At 34.9% G+C, this 16685-nt stretch overlaps 2 protein-coding genes across 2 annotated transcripts; one reads left to right on the forward strand and one right to left on the reverse strand.

The window, feature by feature from the left end:
* The first annotated feature begins 4862 nt into the window (after positions 1-4862).
* On the forward strand, positions 4863-7045 carry LOC126718419 (uncharacterized). The gene has a single exon (XM_050420598.1). The coding sequence runs from the start codon at positions 4961-4963 to the stop codon at positions 6830-6832; it is 1872 nt and encodes a 623-aa protein (XP_050276555.1). The 5' UTR covers positions 4863-4960; the 3' UTR covers positions 6833-7045.
* A 5901-nt stretch (positions 7046-12946) lies between these two features.
* Positions 12947-16631, reverse strand: LOC126718420 (F-box protein At1g70590). Its single transcript, XM_050420599.1, has 4 exons — positions 15940-16631; positions 14672-14805; positions 14112-14294; positions 12947-13308 (listed from the first exon to the last, which is right to left on the reverse strand). The coding sequence occupies exons 1-4, from the start codon at positions 16454-16456 to the stop codon at positions 13141-13143; spliced, it is 1002 nt and encodes a 333-aa protein (XP_050276556.1). The 5' UTR covers positions 16457-16631; the 3' UTR covers positions 12947-13140.
* Between the last annotated feature and the right edge of the window lie 54 nt (positions 16632-16685).

The raw sequence follows: 16685 nt of genomic DNA on the forward strand, positions 1-16685 counted from the left end.
GGGTGCGCAGTGGTATTATGAGAATTATTATTATAGGTATTTATTATAATAATTAATAAGTATTTATTAAGATATTTATTAATTCTATATAATTATGGTAATCATTAATAGATATTTATTATGATTGTGTTTGAATATGGAAATTTATGTTTTATTAATCAAAAAAAAAAAAATGACATAACAAGATTCTAATTGAATTTAATACATTCCATACTTATTTCTAAACCTAAAAAAATTTAATACTCTCTCTCTCTCTCTCTCTCTCTCTCTCTCTCTCTCTCTCTCTCTCTCTCTCTCTCTCTCTCTCTCTCTCTCTCTCTCTCTCTCTCTCTCTCTCTCTCTCTCTCTCTCTCTCTCTCTCTCTCTCTCTCTCTCTCTCCATGGTTCTTCCTCTATCTCCTCCACATCCATGGCCAAGTCACCAGTAGCAATTAAAAAAAAAAAAACCACAGTTTGCTGTGCTTTGTTGAATAACACAAATATTGCTACCATGTGTTCTCTATCTCCACGTTTTTGGTCCTTGGTTCTCTTCGATTCTAATTGAATTTAAACTTAATTAAAAAAAAAAGACCCCTCATTAATGCTAATATTCTAATTGATTTCATTTATTATCATTTATTTAATATATTCCATACTTATTTCTAAACCCAAAAAATTTATAAGTTCTCTCTCTTTCTCTTTGCACGGTTCTTCCTCTATCTCCTCCACGTCCACAGCCAAGTCACCAGCAACAATTAAAAAAAAAAAAAAACCACAGTTTGCCGTACTTTCTTGAATAACACAAATATTGCAACCATGTGTTCTCTATCTCCATGTTTTTGGTCCTTAGTTCTCTTTGATTCTAAGCAAGGGCAGAGCTAGGGGTGCCCCCCGGCCGGGGGGGGGGGGGGCAGCTACCACCTTGGCCCGCCCAAAAAATACCCTTAGTTATTTTAGCTAATACTTATTAAATACTCCTACCTACTTTTTGTTTTTGGGTTTATTAAATGCCACTTTGTTTCTTAGGTCTTGAAATAAAGCACAACTTCTAAACGAATCATTGAGGAACCTTAAGTCCTCCACTAGCATGTCTTGCATTGAATTTTTTAGTTTGTCCCTACCATATTATAATTTGAACCTTTTATGGGTCCATATTAACCAAAATAATAGAAATTCACATATATTACACTCTGTATTTATTTAACTACTAAAAGTTTCATTCATAACTTGAGTTTTGACTCAAAAAAAATTAAAAATAGATCATTCATGTGAGAAATATCTCAATAGATAAATACATTATTATGAATAAGCATTTTTTTGTAGATTTTTTTTTTTTGTATAATTACATTAAATGTCACTTAGTATTTAAATGAATAGTTTTTAATTTTTCAAATTGGTCTCAAATATTATATATTCACATAATGTGTGTAAGTGCGTATATCTTATATAAAATTTGTCCCCCCTCAACTCAAATCCTGACTCTGCCACTAATTCTAAGAGATTGAATTCATCATAGTTTTAAAATTATAATAGGCTGTGTGCTTTTTTTTTTCTTTTTTTTGATGAACGGTTTTGTGTTGTTTTTGAACTCAATTGTCCTAAATCTTATATATGAGAAATGTAACAAAATTTTCATGTGGAGACTATATAGCAAAATTTTAATTGAATGAGAAATGTAAAAAACATATAATGTTTATTTGACCTGCTCATTTTTTACACTCACAATAGTCATGTAATTTCCTTCCTACCTTACCTCAAAAAGGCAAAAACCTGCTTTCAAATTGTCTTTCCATTATTTCCCCTGAGCATTATCCAATGATGTAGGATTAAATAGATCATCAACTTTTAGATGGAATTTCCACAACTTGGGTCTTAGCGATAATTACTGCATAAGGATAATGGCTAGGAGGAGGATTGAAAGCCATTATGGCGTTGCTTTTTAGGATTTAAAGTTCTGTTGTTTCTATCTCTGTATTATGTATAGTTGTAATTTATTGGCTTTTCACATGGAGATTGTGCACTTGAACAAACCTTATCAAATCCATGTTCAAATTAGATTGAAATTAAACCATATTCCTTTTCACTGCCAATTTGAACTCCTCCCCTTTCCCTTCCCTTTTCTCTCAAGCATCAAACCGCATTGATTTAATTTGGTTAGAAACGTGGAGATAGAGAACAACATGGCAGCAGTATTTTTGTTATTTAACAAGAGTACGACAGGTTGTGGATTTTTTTTATTTTTTATTTTTTATTTTATTGCTGCCAATGACCTGGCCGTGGAGGAGATAGAGGAAGAGCCATGCAAAGAGAGAGAGAGAGAGAGAGACATGCAGCGGAGAGAGAACTACATTTTTTTTTTTTTTTTTTGGTTTAGAAATAAGTATGGAATGTATTAAATAAGAGATAATAAATGAGATAAATTAGAATATTAGTATTAATTGGGTTTTTTTTTTTAACCGTTGAATCTACTTAAATCCAATGGTTTAAAAAATGTGTAACTCTTTAGAGTTACACTAGATGTAATTTGAACCCATCTTATGTATATAATATTGACATGTAAAATTGTGAGGCTTCAAAAACTGATGCGGCAAAATATTATGAGATCAACCAAAAATCAAACCTCTTCAATTTTAGATATATTACAGATTACATAATATATTTCACATCCAAAATAAATAAAAATTCCTCCATTTATGATCTAATTTATGCTCTATGTATGATTGGAGTGGAAAATGAGACTATGGAAAGTAGGGGAAGGAAAGGAAAGAGCTATATTTATCAAAAAAAAAAAAAAAAAAAAAGAAGAAGAAGAGGAAGAGGAAGAGCTATAAAGAAAAATGTGATTTTCTATTATTTAGCCGAGGTAAAAGGGAGATAAAAAAAAAAAGTGGGTTTGTTGGAGTTTCGATTTGGGGTTGTACCATTTTTTTTCATCCAAATTAGGAAGATTACTAAATTAGCCCTCCAGTTTTCCATCCTTATACTTATATATATTGTACTTTTATATAATAAAGGAATAATAATAATAAAAGTTGTGGATTTTTTAGTCATGGAAAGAAAAATTCATAAAATGCAGTTCCTTTAACTTTAATAATAATAATAATATATTGCAATTCATATATTGTACTTTTATGAAATTCATAGTTAAAGTGCTCAAATTTTTTATAAAAATAATAATCTAGAAAAAAGTGTCCTTAATTTTTTTTTTTTTTTAGAATACTAAGTATTTTAACACACACACATACAAGGGGAGAGGAGAGAAAGTTTTAAAGAAACTAATAATGGTGTATATCCAAAAGGGTTTAACTCTTGGATACACAGCATAGTATTTAAACCTCTATAACTTACACTCATTTTCCAATGTAGGATAAACCTACTATTTTTTTCTTTTGAGAATACTAAGTATTTTAACACACACACATATAAGGAGAGAGGGGAGAAAGTTTTAAAGAAACTAATAGTAATATATATCCAAAAGTGTCCTTAATTTAAGAGTATAAAAACTATGTTAAAAAAATTCATATTCTTCATTATATACACACCCTATCTCACAAACACCAAGCAAACACAAAGAGGAATCCTTTAAGGTTGACTCAAGGATGCTGCCTAGAGTTTTGAATCCAAGAATTTAGGGATCTTACGAGGTTTGGAGGCCACTTGACCAATCCAAGGAGTTCATATTAATATGTATTTCTTTAGCAATTAAACCTTCTTTTTTTTTTCTTTTTTTTTTTTAAGGAAATTAAACATTTTTTTTATACAAGGTAAAAATTATACTCTAACCTAATTTAAAGGTCTATTTAGATACCGTTTATTATTGAAAACTGAAAACATTATAGCAAAATTATTTTTAAATGTATGAATAGTGTCGTAAGACCTATTTTTAATGAAAAATTTTGCTGAAAAAAGAGGTTTGTAGGTTCTGTGAATAGTACATGAGACTCACGCACAAAACATTGGACGCTTGCCGTTATCCAACGTTCGCTAAGTGTATATGTATGTAAAACTTCCTCTTGAAGAGTTGAACTCTGGTCCTTACCCCCCCTCCCCTCCCACACCTCACAAGTAATTTATACTTGTGGAATGACCATCGCACAAAAGATGTGCAATGGTAAACCTTCTCAATTGATTTACGAAAAGCAAAAATATAATTTTAAGAAAGCTTCTATAATTCAATTAACATTGCTTTAAAATGATGTGAAAATTAAATAAGATTGGTGGATTTTAAAAATAATAATAAATAAATGTTTTTTTATGATAATGTGTGATATATTAGTTTGTAAAAAATACTTGTAGTATTTCTAGCATTACACTTACTAAATTTGTATTAAGATTGTTTCTAAAAAAAAAAAAAAAAAATTTGTATTAAGATTCTCTAAATTTCCCTTCTAGGAAAAAGTTCTTTAAAATGTCATCTATTTAATATCGAAATGCGTGAATTGGATTTTTGTGACATAATTAATATTAGAAAAAATTATTAGCACAATTTTGATATTTACTTTTAAATAGAAAAAAAAAAATTTGAGTGTTGTTATCTTAAAAAATATAAAATATTCCACTTCATAATATTCTAAAAATTATCTTCAAAAACATTTATTTAAGTTGTACTCTGTCCTATATTCTTATGATAAAATTGGAGGTGATATCATAAATTGATATTTCTTACATCCACGCTCTATCCATGCAAGTACCAAGCACTCTTCCACTTGCCTTCGTTTCTTCGTCAAGTCTCCCTAGTACCCTAACGTACAAACAACGGTTACAGTCACACTCACACTAAAGTAAATTGACCGATTGGACTCCGCCTAGTCCCCACGCGCTCATCTCATTTCACTACCATTTCCCAGAAACCCAAAAAAAAAAAAAAAACATTCACAACCCAAACAGACAACTTTATTTATATTTAACTGAAACCGCTTTCTCTCTCTCTGCGTACACAAAGCAAAACTGCCGAGTCAGTGAAACGGCACTCTATAAAAAAATGGCCACAGAGTTGGAAGAGAAGTTGATAGAAGAAGAACTCGGGTACCCGATTCGGCTCTCGGAGCAAGTTCGGGCCGCGGTGGACGAAGCCAATTGGTTCAAACTTGAGTGTTCTGAAGTGGGCAAGCAAGTGGACCGGGTCTCCCAGATGCTCCGAACCATGACCCGGTTCGCTTCCACGGCACAGTTTCTTTACGACCGTCCTATTCGGCGAGTGACCGCCGAGGTGTCGAAGAACTTAGAGCGTGCCCTAACCCTAGTCCGGAAGTGCAAGCGCCGGAGCGTTCTCCGGCGCGTCGTAACGATCGTGAGCGCCGCCGACTTTCGCAAAGTTCAGAGCTTTCTAGAGTCTTCCGTCGGCGACATGCGGTGGCTTCTCAGTATCTTCGACACCGAAAACGGCGGCTCCGGCGGCGGTATCAACCTCTCGCTCCCTCCGATCGCCAGCAACGATCCGATTCTCTCCTGGGTCTGGTCTTTCGTCGCCACGCTCCAAATGTCCCAGCTGCCCGAGAAAATCGAAGCCGCGAACGAACTCGCTTCGTTCGCGCGAGACAACGATCGGAACAAGAAGATCATCGTCGAAGAAGGCGGAGTTCCGCCATTGCTGAAGCTTCTCAAAGACGGCGCGTCTCTGGAGGCGCAAATTGCTGCCACGACGGCCATTTATAACCTGGCGAATGACCAAGAGCGAGTGCGAGCGATTGTGAACGAGCTCGGAGTTCAGATTATAGTGCAAGTGCTCTCGGACTCGCCGATGGTGGTTCAAACTCAGGCGGCGAGACTGGTGGCTCGAATGGCGGAGTATGACCCGGTTGCTCAAGAGGATTTCGCGAGAGAGCACGTGATTAGGCCGCTCGTGACGCTGTTATCGTTCGAGACCTTTGTGGATGATCATAAGGACCAATTGAGTAAGCAAAGCTTTCATTCAATTGTTGAAATTAATAAGCAAATGGAGAAGAAAACATTGACTAGACCGAATAGTAGCAGACCTTATTCGAATTCGAATTCAAATTCAAATTCAAATTACTATCATTATTATTATCATAATAACGAGGGGAGTAGTCGGGCCGGGCAGCATAGGAGAGAGAGGGAGAATGAGAAGCCTGAAGTGAAGCTTAGTTTGAAAATTAGTTGTGCCGAGGCATTGTGGATGCTGGCGAAAGGGAGTGTGTTGAATAGTAGGAGGATAACGGAGACAAAAGGGTTGCTTTGTTTGGCGAAATTGGTTGAGAAAGAAGAGGGTGAGTTGCAATACAATTGCTTGATGACCATAATGGAGATAACGGCTGCGGCTGAGTATAATGCTGACCTTAGGCGTTCCTCGTTTAGGATTAATTCACCGGCTGCCAAGGCAGTTGTGGAACAGCTGTTGAGGGTGATTAGAGAGTTGGACAACCCGGTATTGCAAATTCCTGCCATAAAGTCGATTGGTTCATTGGCTAGGACTTTTCCGGCTAGAGAGACCTGGGTTATTAATCCGCTGGTGACTCAACTTAGTCATAGAAACCCGGAATTGGCTGCCGAAGCTGCCATTTCGCTGGGGAAGTTTGCTTGTCCGGATAATTTTCTCTGCGTGGAGCATTCCAAGACTATAATTGAGTATAATGGTGTGCCGCAGTTGATGAGAATGCTAAGGGCCAATGAACGGGCACAGTTGCACGGTTTGATTCTCCTTTGCTACCTTGCAATACATGCTGGTAACAGTGAGGCTTTGGAACAAGCTAGGGTTTTGACTGCCCTCGAGGGGGCAGACCGTACTGTGGTTGCACAGCATCCTGAGTTGAGAGAACTGGTTTCCAAGGCAATAGACCATCTGAATCTGTATCAAGTTGGTGTTCAATCTCAAATGCATTCATTTGTTCCTTGAATACAAAACTTAAGAGTAGTGGACCCAATGTTTTTGTAGGGGCATTACTATGCTGTTCAGTACTCTTGAATGGCGTTGATGCTTTTTGATTAGATGAAAACAGGGGTTATAGAAACATATACAGTTGCTCAATAAGGAAATACAATAGTTTATCAAATTAGATTGTCTTGCGGAAATGAAATTATGCACAGTTTAAAGCAGATTGGTTTTGTAGATATGTTGTTTTTAGGAACTGGTTAAAATTCATGCCCCCTCCTCTCTCTCTCTCTCTCTCTTCCCATTCTCCCTTCGCATTTAAATGCTTTCCCTTGAAAATTTTCGTTATATCAGTTAAAGGTATGGCATAGCCGAAACAGTAATGCATTTGATTAATACCTATAATGCACTGGTGCGGGTAATGATACTGTTTTGACTCTTTTCACCTGCTATTTTCTTGGTCAGTGCTGACTACTTCCCTGAATTATGTCCCCTTAAACTATGCTATGTTTTTCCTGATGCATTTGAATTATGGTTTTCTTAAGTAAAATGAGACACAGAATTTTCAAGCAACCATCCCCGGTTGGTGCATCTTCAAATTTTGAAGCAGACTGATCTCACTGTTCTTCCTATCTTGCATGCTTTCTTTGTAGTGTGATTGCTCTATGTTTTTTGGGTTTTTCTCTCTTTTTATGACCTGCAGAGACTTGTTCTCTTGATTAGCATTAATTGGCTTTTGAGGACAGAGCATTTTGATCAGTAAGGAGTCTATGAATTAAAATATGTTCAGCGTCTTGGATTATCAGAGGTATGATTACGAACAGTTATCATTATCATGTTGAAATTCCAAAAGTGCTAAAGTTCTATTTGTTAGAGATGTTTTGGCTACAGATTTGTGATTAACATATATGTCAGTATTCTAAATTTAGTTGTGTAAATGCTTCATGCATGTAAACTAAAATTTAGACTTTCAAGACAACAAATATGATTATAATATGTTAGATTGAAAATGGAAATTACGGTCATATATTCCTGATAAATGCAGTGCTTTGAGGAATATATTCTTATCATGCATCACTGACACACATTGAGGATGAAACTCCAGTAGATGCTGTATGCTGTATGTGATGAAAATAGGTCTTTCTTTAGAAGGGAAGTCACAACTTTGTCAACTGCAACAATGAGGTGGAGAAAGACCGACAAGCTTACAAATCACACATCCATTTGGGGGAAATATTTTAAATCCCTTATAGCCCAACAAGAAACAAAGAGTTCCAACTGTCAAGTTCATTTAGATTGTGTTACAGCTAGAGGGATTATTTAAAGAAGGATCTTGAGAGGGGGAAAAATTAGTCCTATGACTGTAACAGTAAATATAGGGCATTCCTTCCGACAATTCACAATACAGTACATATGATACACTAGTAGTATTATTAAAAATCCTATCCTTGAGAGGATCTACTTCACCGAATTTCATCATAGCTAAGTTTTCATATTTTTATTTCTAACCATCACTTTTAGTTTTACATAGCAAACTTTAACATCTTTGCTTCGATTGATTCTACAAACATTGCTAGTTATGGGGGAAAAGCAATCACATGGATCTTTTAGTTTATCATCATAACCTGCCAAGTATATCCTTCATTCTTAAATTTTGACAGCCTATGGGGGGAGGGTTCTGACAGCTCATAGTAGAGGCCCTAGCCTTATAAGGTGAAATTATTGTTTTGTTTTTGCTCATGGTTTTAGTTATCAAAGTCTGTGGGAGGTTTTTAGTTCTTAACTTGTTCACATTTCTTCACTATGCCTTCCTATTTGCAAAATTATTTAATTCAATTCATTCCAAATGTCTCAAATAAGAGCTATACCAACTCTGTTCTAGAGCATGGTAAGGCAAGGCCAGGATAATTTTAGACTAAAAGCACTCTCTTTCTTCTTCTTTTTTTATAAGAAAAGCACTGTCTCTTGGATTCATGCTTTGTGTTCTCGTCTATTTTGGTTTAGTTGATGGACTGCACCTTTGATTTTCACAATATATGTCTGTACTTGGTGAACTTGATCGTTTCGGTTTGATTTTGTGTTGTTTCAGACTTATGTGAGATGTAACATCCTGGTACTTGCTTTTTTGTACGAGTTCGATGCTTGTTTTCAATTGTCTTTGTATGTGTTTAATTGTATAAAGTGGTTGGAAGCCTACCATACTACTAATACCTAGAATCATAGTTTGGTGTTTCTAGACATCTTTTATTGAGTTGATGACCATCAAATAAACTTAAATTATTATGGAGAACAGCTATATTTTGAAAGGTATTGGCAGACTATTGGATGGTTGTTAACCTCCTTGTCTGTTCTAGCTTCATTATTAAATTGAGTTCCCTTGTTGAAGTTTGACATCGACTACATACAATTAAGTCTTAATCAAGAATAGTTCTTGAAGATGCGAAATGCTACTTTTTAAATCGTGTCCTCAATGCTCTTACGCTGTTAAAGATACGTGGAAAGCCCATAACCGTCATTTATTTTTTTAATTTTAGTGATAGTGATGTTTTAGTACCAAATCCAACGAGGATTTTAAACCCTGAATATCTCGAATTTGAAATAACATCTAATCTCAAAGAATTTCATAAATCCTTAGCTGCACTCCAAAATGATGACTCCAATATGGGTGATAAAAAGCAAATGACCATATTTAGCAAGGATTAATTCCAGACCAATATGGGTACAGGTGATGAAAGACACTTGCATGTCCCATGCACCATGCAAAATCCAATCCAATGGGTACTTTGATTGAGACCTGACCAGAATAGTCTTAGAAATACAGGATAGGGAGTGTTGAAGTTCAATAACCTCGATCTCATTTTTTTTCCCCCAAATCGACTCGAATCTTTATAAGAAACCTTACAAAGAAGAGAAGTGCCACCCTAGAAAAAATAATGTCGATTTTATTATCGAAAACCTTATATACTTTGAAGAACTCACGTCTGTTCATCCTTATGGTTAATTTCCTGAATTCTCTTCACCCGGTGTTTGCCCAACAAATACTTGAGGGACAAGGAAAATTTCAATCCTGATGTGCAAACTAACTTCTTCAAGTTATTTTTCTAAAGTTCACCCAGAGTTGTATCCCTCAGGTTTGAGCCTTACTCAAAAGTATATTTCAACCTCTCTTGAGTTATGGACCTAGGTGTAATGTTGAGGAAATACCCGAAACAAATGTAAAGTGAATGACTTCAAGAGATCAAAAAAGGAAAAAAAAAAAAAAAAAAAAAGGCATATTGATGATGATGAAGTAGGAAATGCAAGTGAAAGAGAAAATGAAAGGAGACCTGGAATGGGAAAAAAGAAAAAGAAAAAGGAAATGTCATTGAAATATATCTAGTTGTTTCTTCTTAAAGTAAGTCTAAAAGAGAAAATAATAATAATAACAACATTTTTCACCACCACTGAGGTGGTAGGCTGTGATTGGTGTATAATAAAAATGATGTTAATAATAGTACAAATCAAATGAAAGTGATGTTACACTAATCACAATAATTAATCTCGACAAATTGTGAAAAAGGTTGTGAAATTGGTTGTGTTGTGCCTATAGCATTGTTGTCTTTCCTATTCTATTCTTGAGACTCCCTTCAATAAAGTGAGTCACAACAAAAATTCGTTATAATTTCACTACACCTCTTTAATTTGCCAACCAACTCACACCTAGCTCACCATTATCTGCAATTTAAATTTTTTCTAACTCAGTAGACAAATTGGATGTTGTCATGATGAAATTGTTGAGAATTTTTTTTCATAATCCTAATAAGCTTTGGCCATTGAATAATACCAATTCTTGTCCCATATAAAAGAGAGAAGATGTGAAGAAACCAAAGGGCTCATAAATCCTCCCAAGTCCTAAGAAAAATAGTGTCATATTCACTGATTTCTGCCTCCGACACATCTATTCTTGAGGAAGTTTTTCTTGCTATGTTTGATGGGCACTCTCTTGCGTACTCCAAGCAACGCTCTCTTATTCATTTCTTGGTTTTAGTTTTGCTTTGGTTCGAGCAAAACAATTACAAAGTAAGAAAATGGTTTCGGAAACACACTTCTGTTTTAGAGAGAGTTTTGGCGGTTGGAAACGTAAAGAATATGCGTTCATTGACAATGGTTCTTTTGAATCGTTTTGAACCACTTCAGCGGCCCAAAGAAAGATAATCCAATATTAGGCCCAGACAGGCCACTCCTCTTTTTCTTTTCTTTTTCTGGTTTTTTTTTTTTTTTTGGTAAAAATAAAAATTTAAAAAAAGGTTGAAGGATAGAATATGAAATCTTCTACAATGCTGTATGGGCATCCCCACTGACCACACGTGAGCCAGATACAAAGGTGTTTTAAATTTCGGGTTTAAGTCACTCATTATTCACTATACTTTATAGAACTTTTGTATGGTACACAATTTTCTACAATTCTTGCCCATGCAGGGCAATTCTAACATTTTTTTTTTAATGATAGGAAAGAATTTCAAATTTATGTCATTCATTCTATGATAATTGCTTTTTATCATCAAGCTAAGATATTAATTGGTTTTTAGTGTATGTTGGATTTGAACCCCAATTCTCTTATTCAACTTTAAGAGATTTTATCAATTGAGCTAATTGGAATCCACTAGGACAATGCTAACCTAAGAAGCAGCAAATTCGACAAAAATGTGTCACATGCCTGTGTTAATCACAAACATGACCATATGTCTGTTAGAGGAGTTTTTGACCAAAAATAATAATAACTGAGACACATCATAGACACATCAAAGTCATAGACATAAGACTCAACACAATTTGGACATGACTGATCCTCTTTTTTATTTATGGAAAATCATTTATTTGTTTTTAAATTTTAAATGAGATTTTTGATAATTTAATTGTTACAATATAACTAGATGAGGAGAAACTTGAAACTTTGATTTCCTCGTAACAGAGACTAATTAGTCAATGGGTTACAAGATTCTTTGACATAATGCCAAAAATAATAACTTCCACAATTCCTATACTTTCTAGCATAAGGATGACCAACCTCCTTTCGATCCTTTACATCCACACATGATTTCCACCTTGAATAAGATCTTGAATTTCATAATTTGATATGCATTATTGGTACCACTTATTTGATTTCTATTTCCTAACTTATTTCAAATATGACTTCCACTTCTATCACTTCAGTCAAAAATATATATATATATGATTTCCACTAAGGATTTCCTAATTTTTAATCCCATCCAAGATCCTTTCGAATACGTAAAAACAAGCAGATTAATGTAATCATTATTTTTTTCTTAAAAAAATGTAATCCTTATTTGTTGTTCTTAATCAGATGAATCTAAACCTTGGATGTACATCATTCGATAATTTATGATGCCCCGCAATTTACTTCATATCTTAACAACTTTTAAACACTTCTCTCAGAATTAATTAATTAGTTAAAATCTTTCTCCCTGATGATACCAATACAAAACCAGAGTTGTGATGAGATGTGGACCATTAAATCCAGCACTTAAATCATATGCTTGAAGCCTTGAATATGATGAAGGACTTCTATGCACGAACTTGGAATTCTAATCCCAACCTTTTTTTCTTTTACTTACTAGCCAAGAAGAAAATAAGGGCTTGTTTGGTTGTAACAATACAACACATATTTCCATAACACTTTTTCCACCACACATATTTCCACAACACTTAAATAACGTTACTACCAAACAGGCCCTAAAGTTTTCAATTGTGCCAACATTTTTTCTTTTCTTTTCAATTCATAAAAAAAAAAAAAAATAAATAAATAAAAATTTCAAGTGCTATTGACCATTTGGTTCAAAATTTTCCCAATAAAAATGGCATGACTAATGGCGAATGAAGGCTCATAAAAATGCTACCAAATTCTACAATAGTTTTGTGTGAATGCAACTTGTAGAGCAGGTGACTAAATTTCCTATGGAAGATGAATTCAAATATGAAGGTTGTGCAATATATAATATGATAGTTGAATTGATAATGAATTATCCAAGTAACGGGGACAATAGATCGAGTGATTTTACCTTCCAATTCCATATAATACAACAATAATTATTTTTAAGAATTTCATATACTATATACAACAGTAAAATCTCAACTGAATCATCCACGTAACGGAGACAATATATCCAGTAATTTCTCCTTCCAATTCCATTTAATACAACAATACTTATATAATAAGAAAAAAATCCACATATTATATACAACAATAAAATCTTTACAAAATAGCAGTTGAAAGCGGATTTCAGGCATCAAGAAAATATATGTACAGGTTTACAAACCATTTATAATATAGCTCAGCGAGACGAAGGCAGAGCTTGCCAATTGTCAGCAAGAAGCATGACTCGATCACGTGAAGTTGCTGAGAGTCGTTGGAGGATTACATTCTTCACATGAGCTGCGGCTCTTTCTCCAGCACGGGTGGCAAGTTCCAGGTACACCACAGCTTTCATCATGTCCCCTTCCTGCCCAAGTGTAATCATCAGAACCACCAACAAATTATTCAATTAATATAAAGTTTCATTTATTTCAATCAACAGGAAAAACTACATAATTGGCTAGAGGAGACATTCAAGAGTGCTAATGAACTGCAGCAAGCAAAGGCATTTGGAACAATTAGAACCTCACTACAATGTAAATCTTTAAACACCATATTTGAATCCCCTCCCCCCCCCCCCCCCCCCCCCCCCCAAAACACCCAAAAAACAAAAAAAAAAAAGCCCCACAAGAAGGAAAATAGCTGTCTTTTCTAATCATAACCTTAACTTTTTATAATGTGTTGAACAAAAATCACAACTTATATACATCTAAGCTTCATGCCTAACCATATTATGATCTCATAATATTGTCTGATCTCATCTTCTTTTGATCTTTCAGCATTTCATTCTTATTACAAGATTCAATGTCAAGACTTACCTAGAAAAGATTCAATGACATCAGTCTTAGCAAAAAGAATCCTACTCACTTTTTTCCTTCACAACATCATTCAACTTATCAAAAAAAGAATCCTACTCACTTTACTTTTTTATTTTTTTAATTAGTAAGCAAGCAACACATGCACCTGTGAGTTTTGAACCCACAACTTAATACTCCACCCACTCTTGGGGAGGAAGTACCATTTGAACGAAAGCTCATCAGCTACTCACTTAACATAAAAATATAGTTATTCCTATAAAAATAAAAATAAAAATAACTTTGGGTCAATTATCTACTTTGTGTACATATTTTGCTTCAAGTACAATAAGAATGGTGTAGACATGTTACATACAGAAAAGAGAGCAAGTCCATGCTCAAATTGTGCTTTAGTGTGACCACGATCAGCTGCCCGCTTCATCCACTTTCTTGCTAGTTGATGACTACGCACCAAACCTTCACCAGACGAGTAGCATAGCGAGACATTGTACATAGCACGCACATACCCACCTTCTGCAGCTTTTAGATACCATCTAGCCTGTTTCAGGAGAAACCTATCACAAGCAAAACCTTGAATATGATGCACCAAAAAAGGAACAGAAAGTGCCTAATAATCTCAGATATTCTCATAGAAAACAGCTGAATTTAAGAGAGAAAATTGGTAATGCAACCATGGCAGGTCATTTGTTGCTAAAATTGCATTAGAGTCAACATAAAGATGACAAGAAATTGTTGATATACAAAATCTAGGAATATCCGAGATATACAAAATACATAGCATCCTTAGTGTACTATTAAAAGTCAATAATCCAGTATTGGAAAATGTGGAAAGTTAAACCAATATCAGAGCATTTCTTCCCCAAAAAAGTTCACTCATAGATTAAGAATAAAATGAGTAAGTGAAGAATAACATACAGCATCTTTTATATTGCAATTAACCCCTCGACCTTGATGCAGACAAAGTGCAAGTTGGTATTGAGAACGGACATGGCCAGCAATGGAAGCTCGATATAACCATGCTACAGCTTCCTTCAGATTTGGAGGTTCAGCTACAAGCATTATTACAATTTCCATAAGCACAAGATTGTGTAAATAATGAAAAAAATATAATCAAAGTCCAGCAATTCAGAACTCTGCACTTAAACATATCAAGGATCCATTTGGCTTTGCATTTTTAAGATAATGTGTTTTTCAAATGAGGGGGAAAACGCATTTCCAAATCACAGCTCAGGGAGAAAATTTTGTTTTCCTACTGTAGTTTTTTGCATCAAGAACACTTCTCAAAGATTTTATCAATAATTGCATTTATATAAAATTAAAAATTAAAAATAGCAACTTTTAAAGTTTAGCTACAAAATTGAAAAAAAAAAAAAAAAAAAATTTAAGTACAAAATTGGTTGTAACCTCAAGCTACAGCTTTACTCAATATCTTTTTATTGTAAATGATTTTTTAGAAATCCACCATCGGATTACATCTTCTTCTTATATCCTTCATGCTTGTAAAATTTCAAAAAAATTAAAGATCAATAACTATGTCATCAATAAATTTTTTAAATTGCAAATTTTTGTAATTTAAAATTATGTATAAAATATAAGCTTATACACCATATAGTAAATAATATTCAATTGACACAAAATTTGACATGTATATTAAGAGTATAAAGAACATACAATTCAACGGTTAGATTTTCAAAATATGTAGTAATATTTATTTTATTGAGTGAGTTTGTAGCCTAAGGCTGCAACCAATTTTGTAGCTAAACTGCCCTCTTTTTTTTTTTTTTTTATTTCAAAACGCAAGTTTTCAAATACCTAATGGAAAAAGTTTAGCTCCAAATCTACTATTTGGTAATTGAAGTGCGTAGTGACCGTAGTCTTATAATTTACGGCGTAATTGGTTAGAAAAGATAGCTCAAAACATACTCGGAGCCAAAACTTTGTCCATAACTAACTGCTAAGCATTAATAACGATGCTCTCATCATACTTTGTATGTTTCTGTTTTTAGCTTTGCCGACTCGTGAATCCCAATGCTACTAGATTTTCTATTTATATCCAAAACACACTCATTATTATACACACAACATCCCTAATTTCACGCACAAGGTCCACATTTTTCTCTATTGATATCCACATTTGAAAATAAAGAACCTATATCCTTAAGAATTCGTTTGAGCAAAAGTACCTTGCAAAAAAGAAATGGCCAAATTGCACTGTCCAGCAGGGTCGCCAAGCTCCGCAGCTTTGTGATACAAAGCAACAGCCTTGTCCTTGTGACCTAATTCCCAGTAAATCAAACCAGCATCCACCATAGCCAGAGCAGAACCACGAGCCGCGCCTTTCAAGAACGAGTCCAGAGCCTTGTCCAAGTTAGGGCGGACTCCACCGTGACCGTGCTTGAACCGCTTCCCCCAATGCAACAACAGCATCGCCTCTCTCAAGGGCTTAAGCGCCTCGCTCCACGACTTGCACACCAGCGACGCCGCTCGAAGGTTTTGGAGGCTAAATGACGCCGCGATTTTCGTCAACACGTCGTACGGGAGCGCCGAGAAATCGTGGCCGTCGGATGGTCTTGTGTTGTAGAATGGGATCTGACGGGTCGAAGTTCGGGTGGGGAATTTCGGACCCTTGATTTTTGATAGTGGAAGGGAGAGGAAGCGAGAACCGTCGGATCGAGCTGGCCAAGTTTTCTGCTTCATCATCTTTGGACTCTCTCACACTCTCTCTGTGTTTTTGATTTTGCGTGTACCTAACTAATGAACAATGGAGCGACGGTGGAAATGGATTCTCTTATAGAGTTTTAAGCAATCTCAGCCGCTCGTTTGTTTTATTCATCGCTTCGATTTCGCTACCTCAGAGGAGGTCGATTCGTAACGTTCTGTTGCTGCCAACTTAAACTTTAGCGTATATGTATGGTATCTGTTTTTACCT

Source organism: Quercus robur, chromosome 3 (genome assembly GCF_932294415.1).
Source record: "Quercus robur chromosome 3, dhQueRobu3.1, whole genome shotgun sequence".
NCBI lineage: Eukaryota > Viridiplantae > Streptophyta > Magnoliopsida > Fagales > Fagaceae > Quercus > Quercus robur.

Bases quoted from the DNA above. Each gene is read 5' to 3' on its own strand.
- LOC126718420 (XM_050420599.1), bottom strand. From the start codon at position 16,456: ATGATGAAGCAGAAAACTTGGCCAGCTCGATCCGACGGTTCTCGCTTC. The intron at 14,806-15,939 runs GTACTTTTGCTC...TAATGCTTGTAG, and splicing joins GGCCATTTCTTTTTTGCAAG to CTGAACCTCCAAATCTGAAG. The intron at 14,295-14,671 runs GTATGTTATTCT...CTCCTGAAACAG, and splicing joins ATTGCAATATAAAAGATGCT to GCTAGATGGTATCTAAAAGC.
- LOC126718419 (XM_050420598.1), top strand. From the start codon at position 4,961: ATGGCCACAGAGTTGGAAGAGAAGTTGATAGAAGAAGAACTCGGGTAC.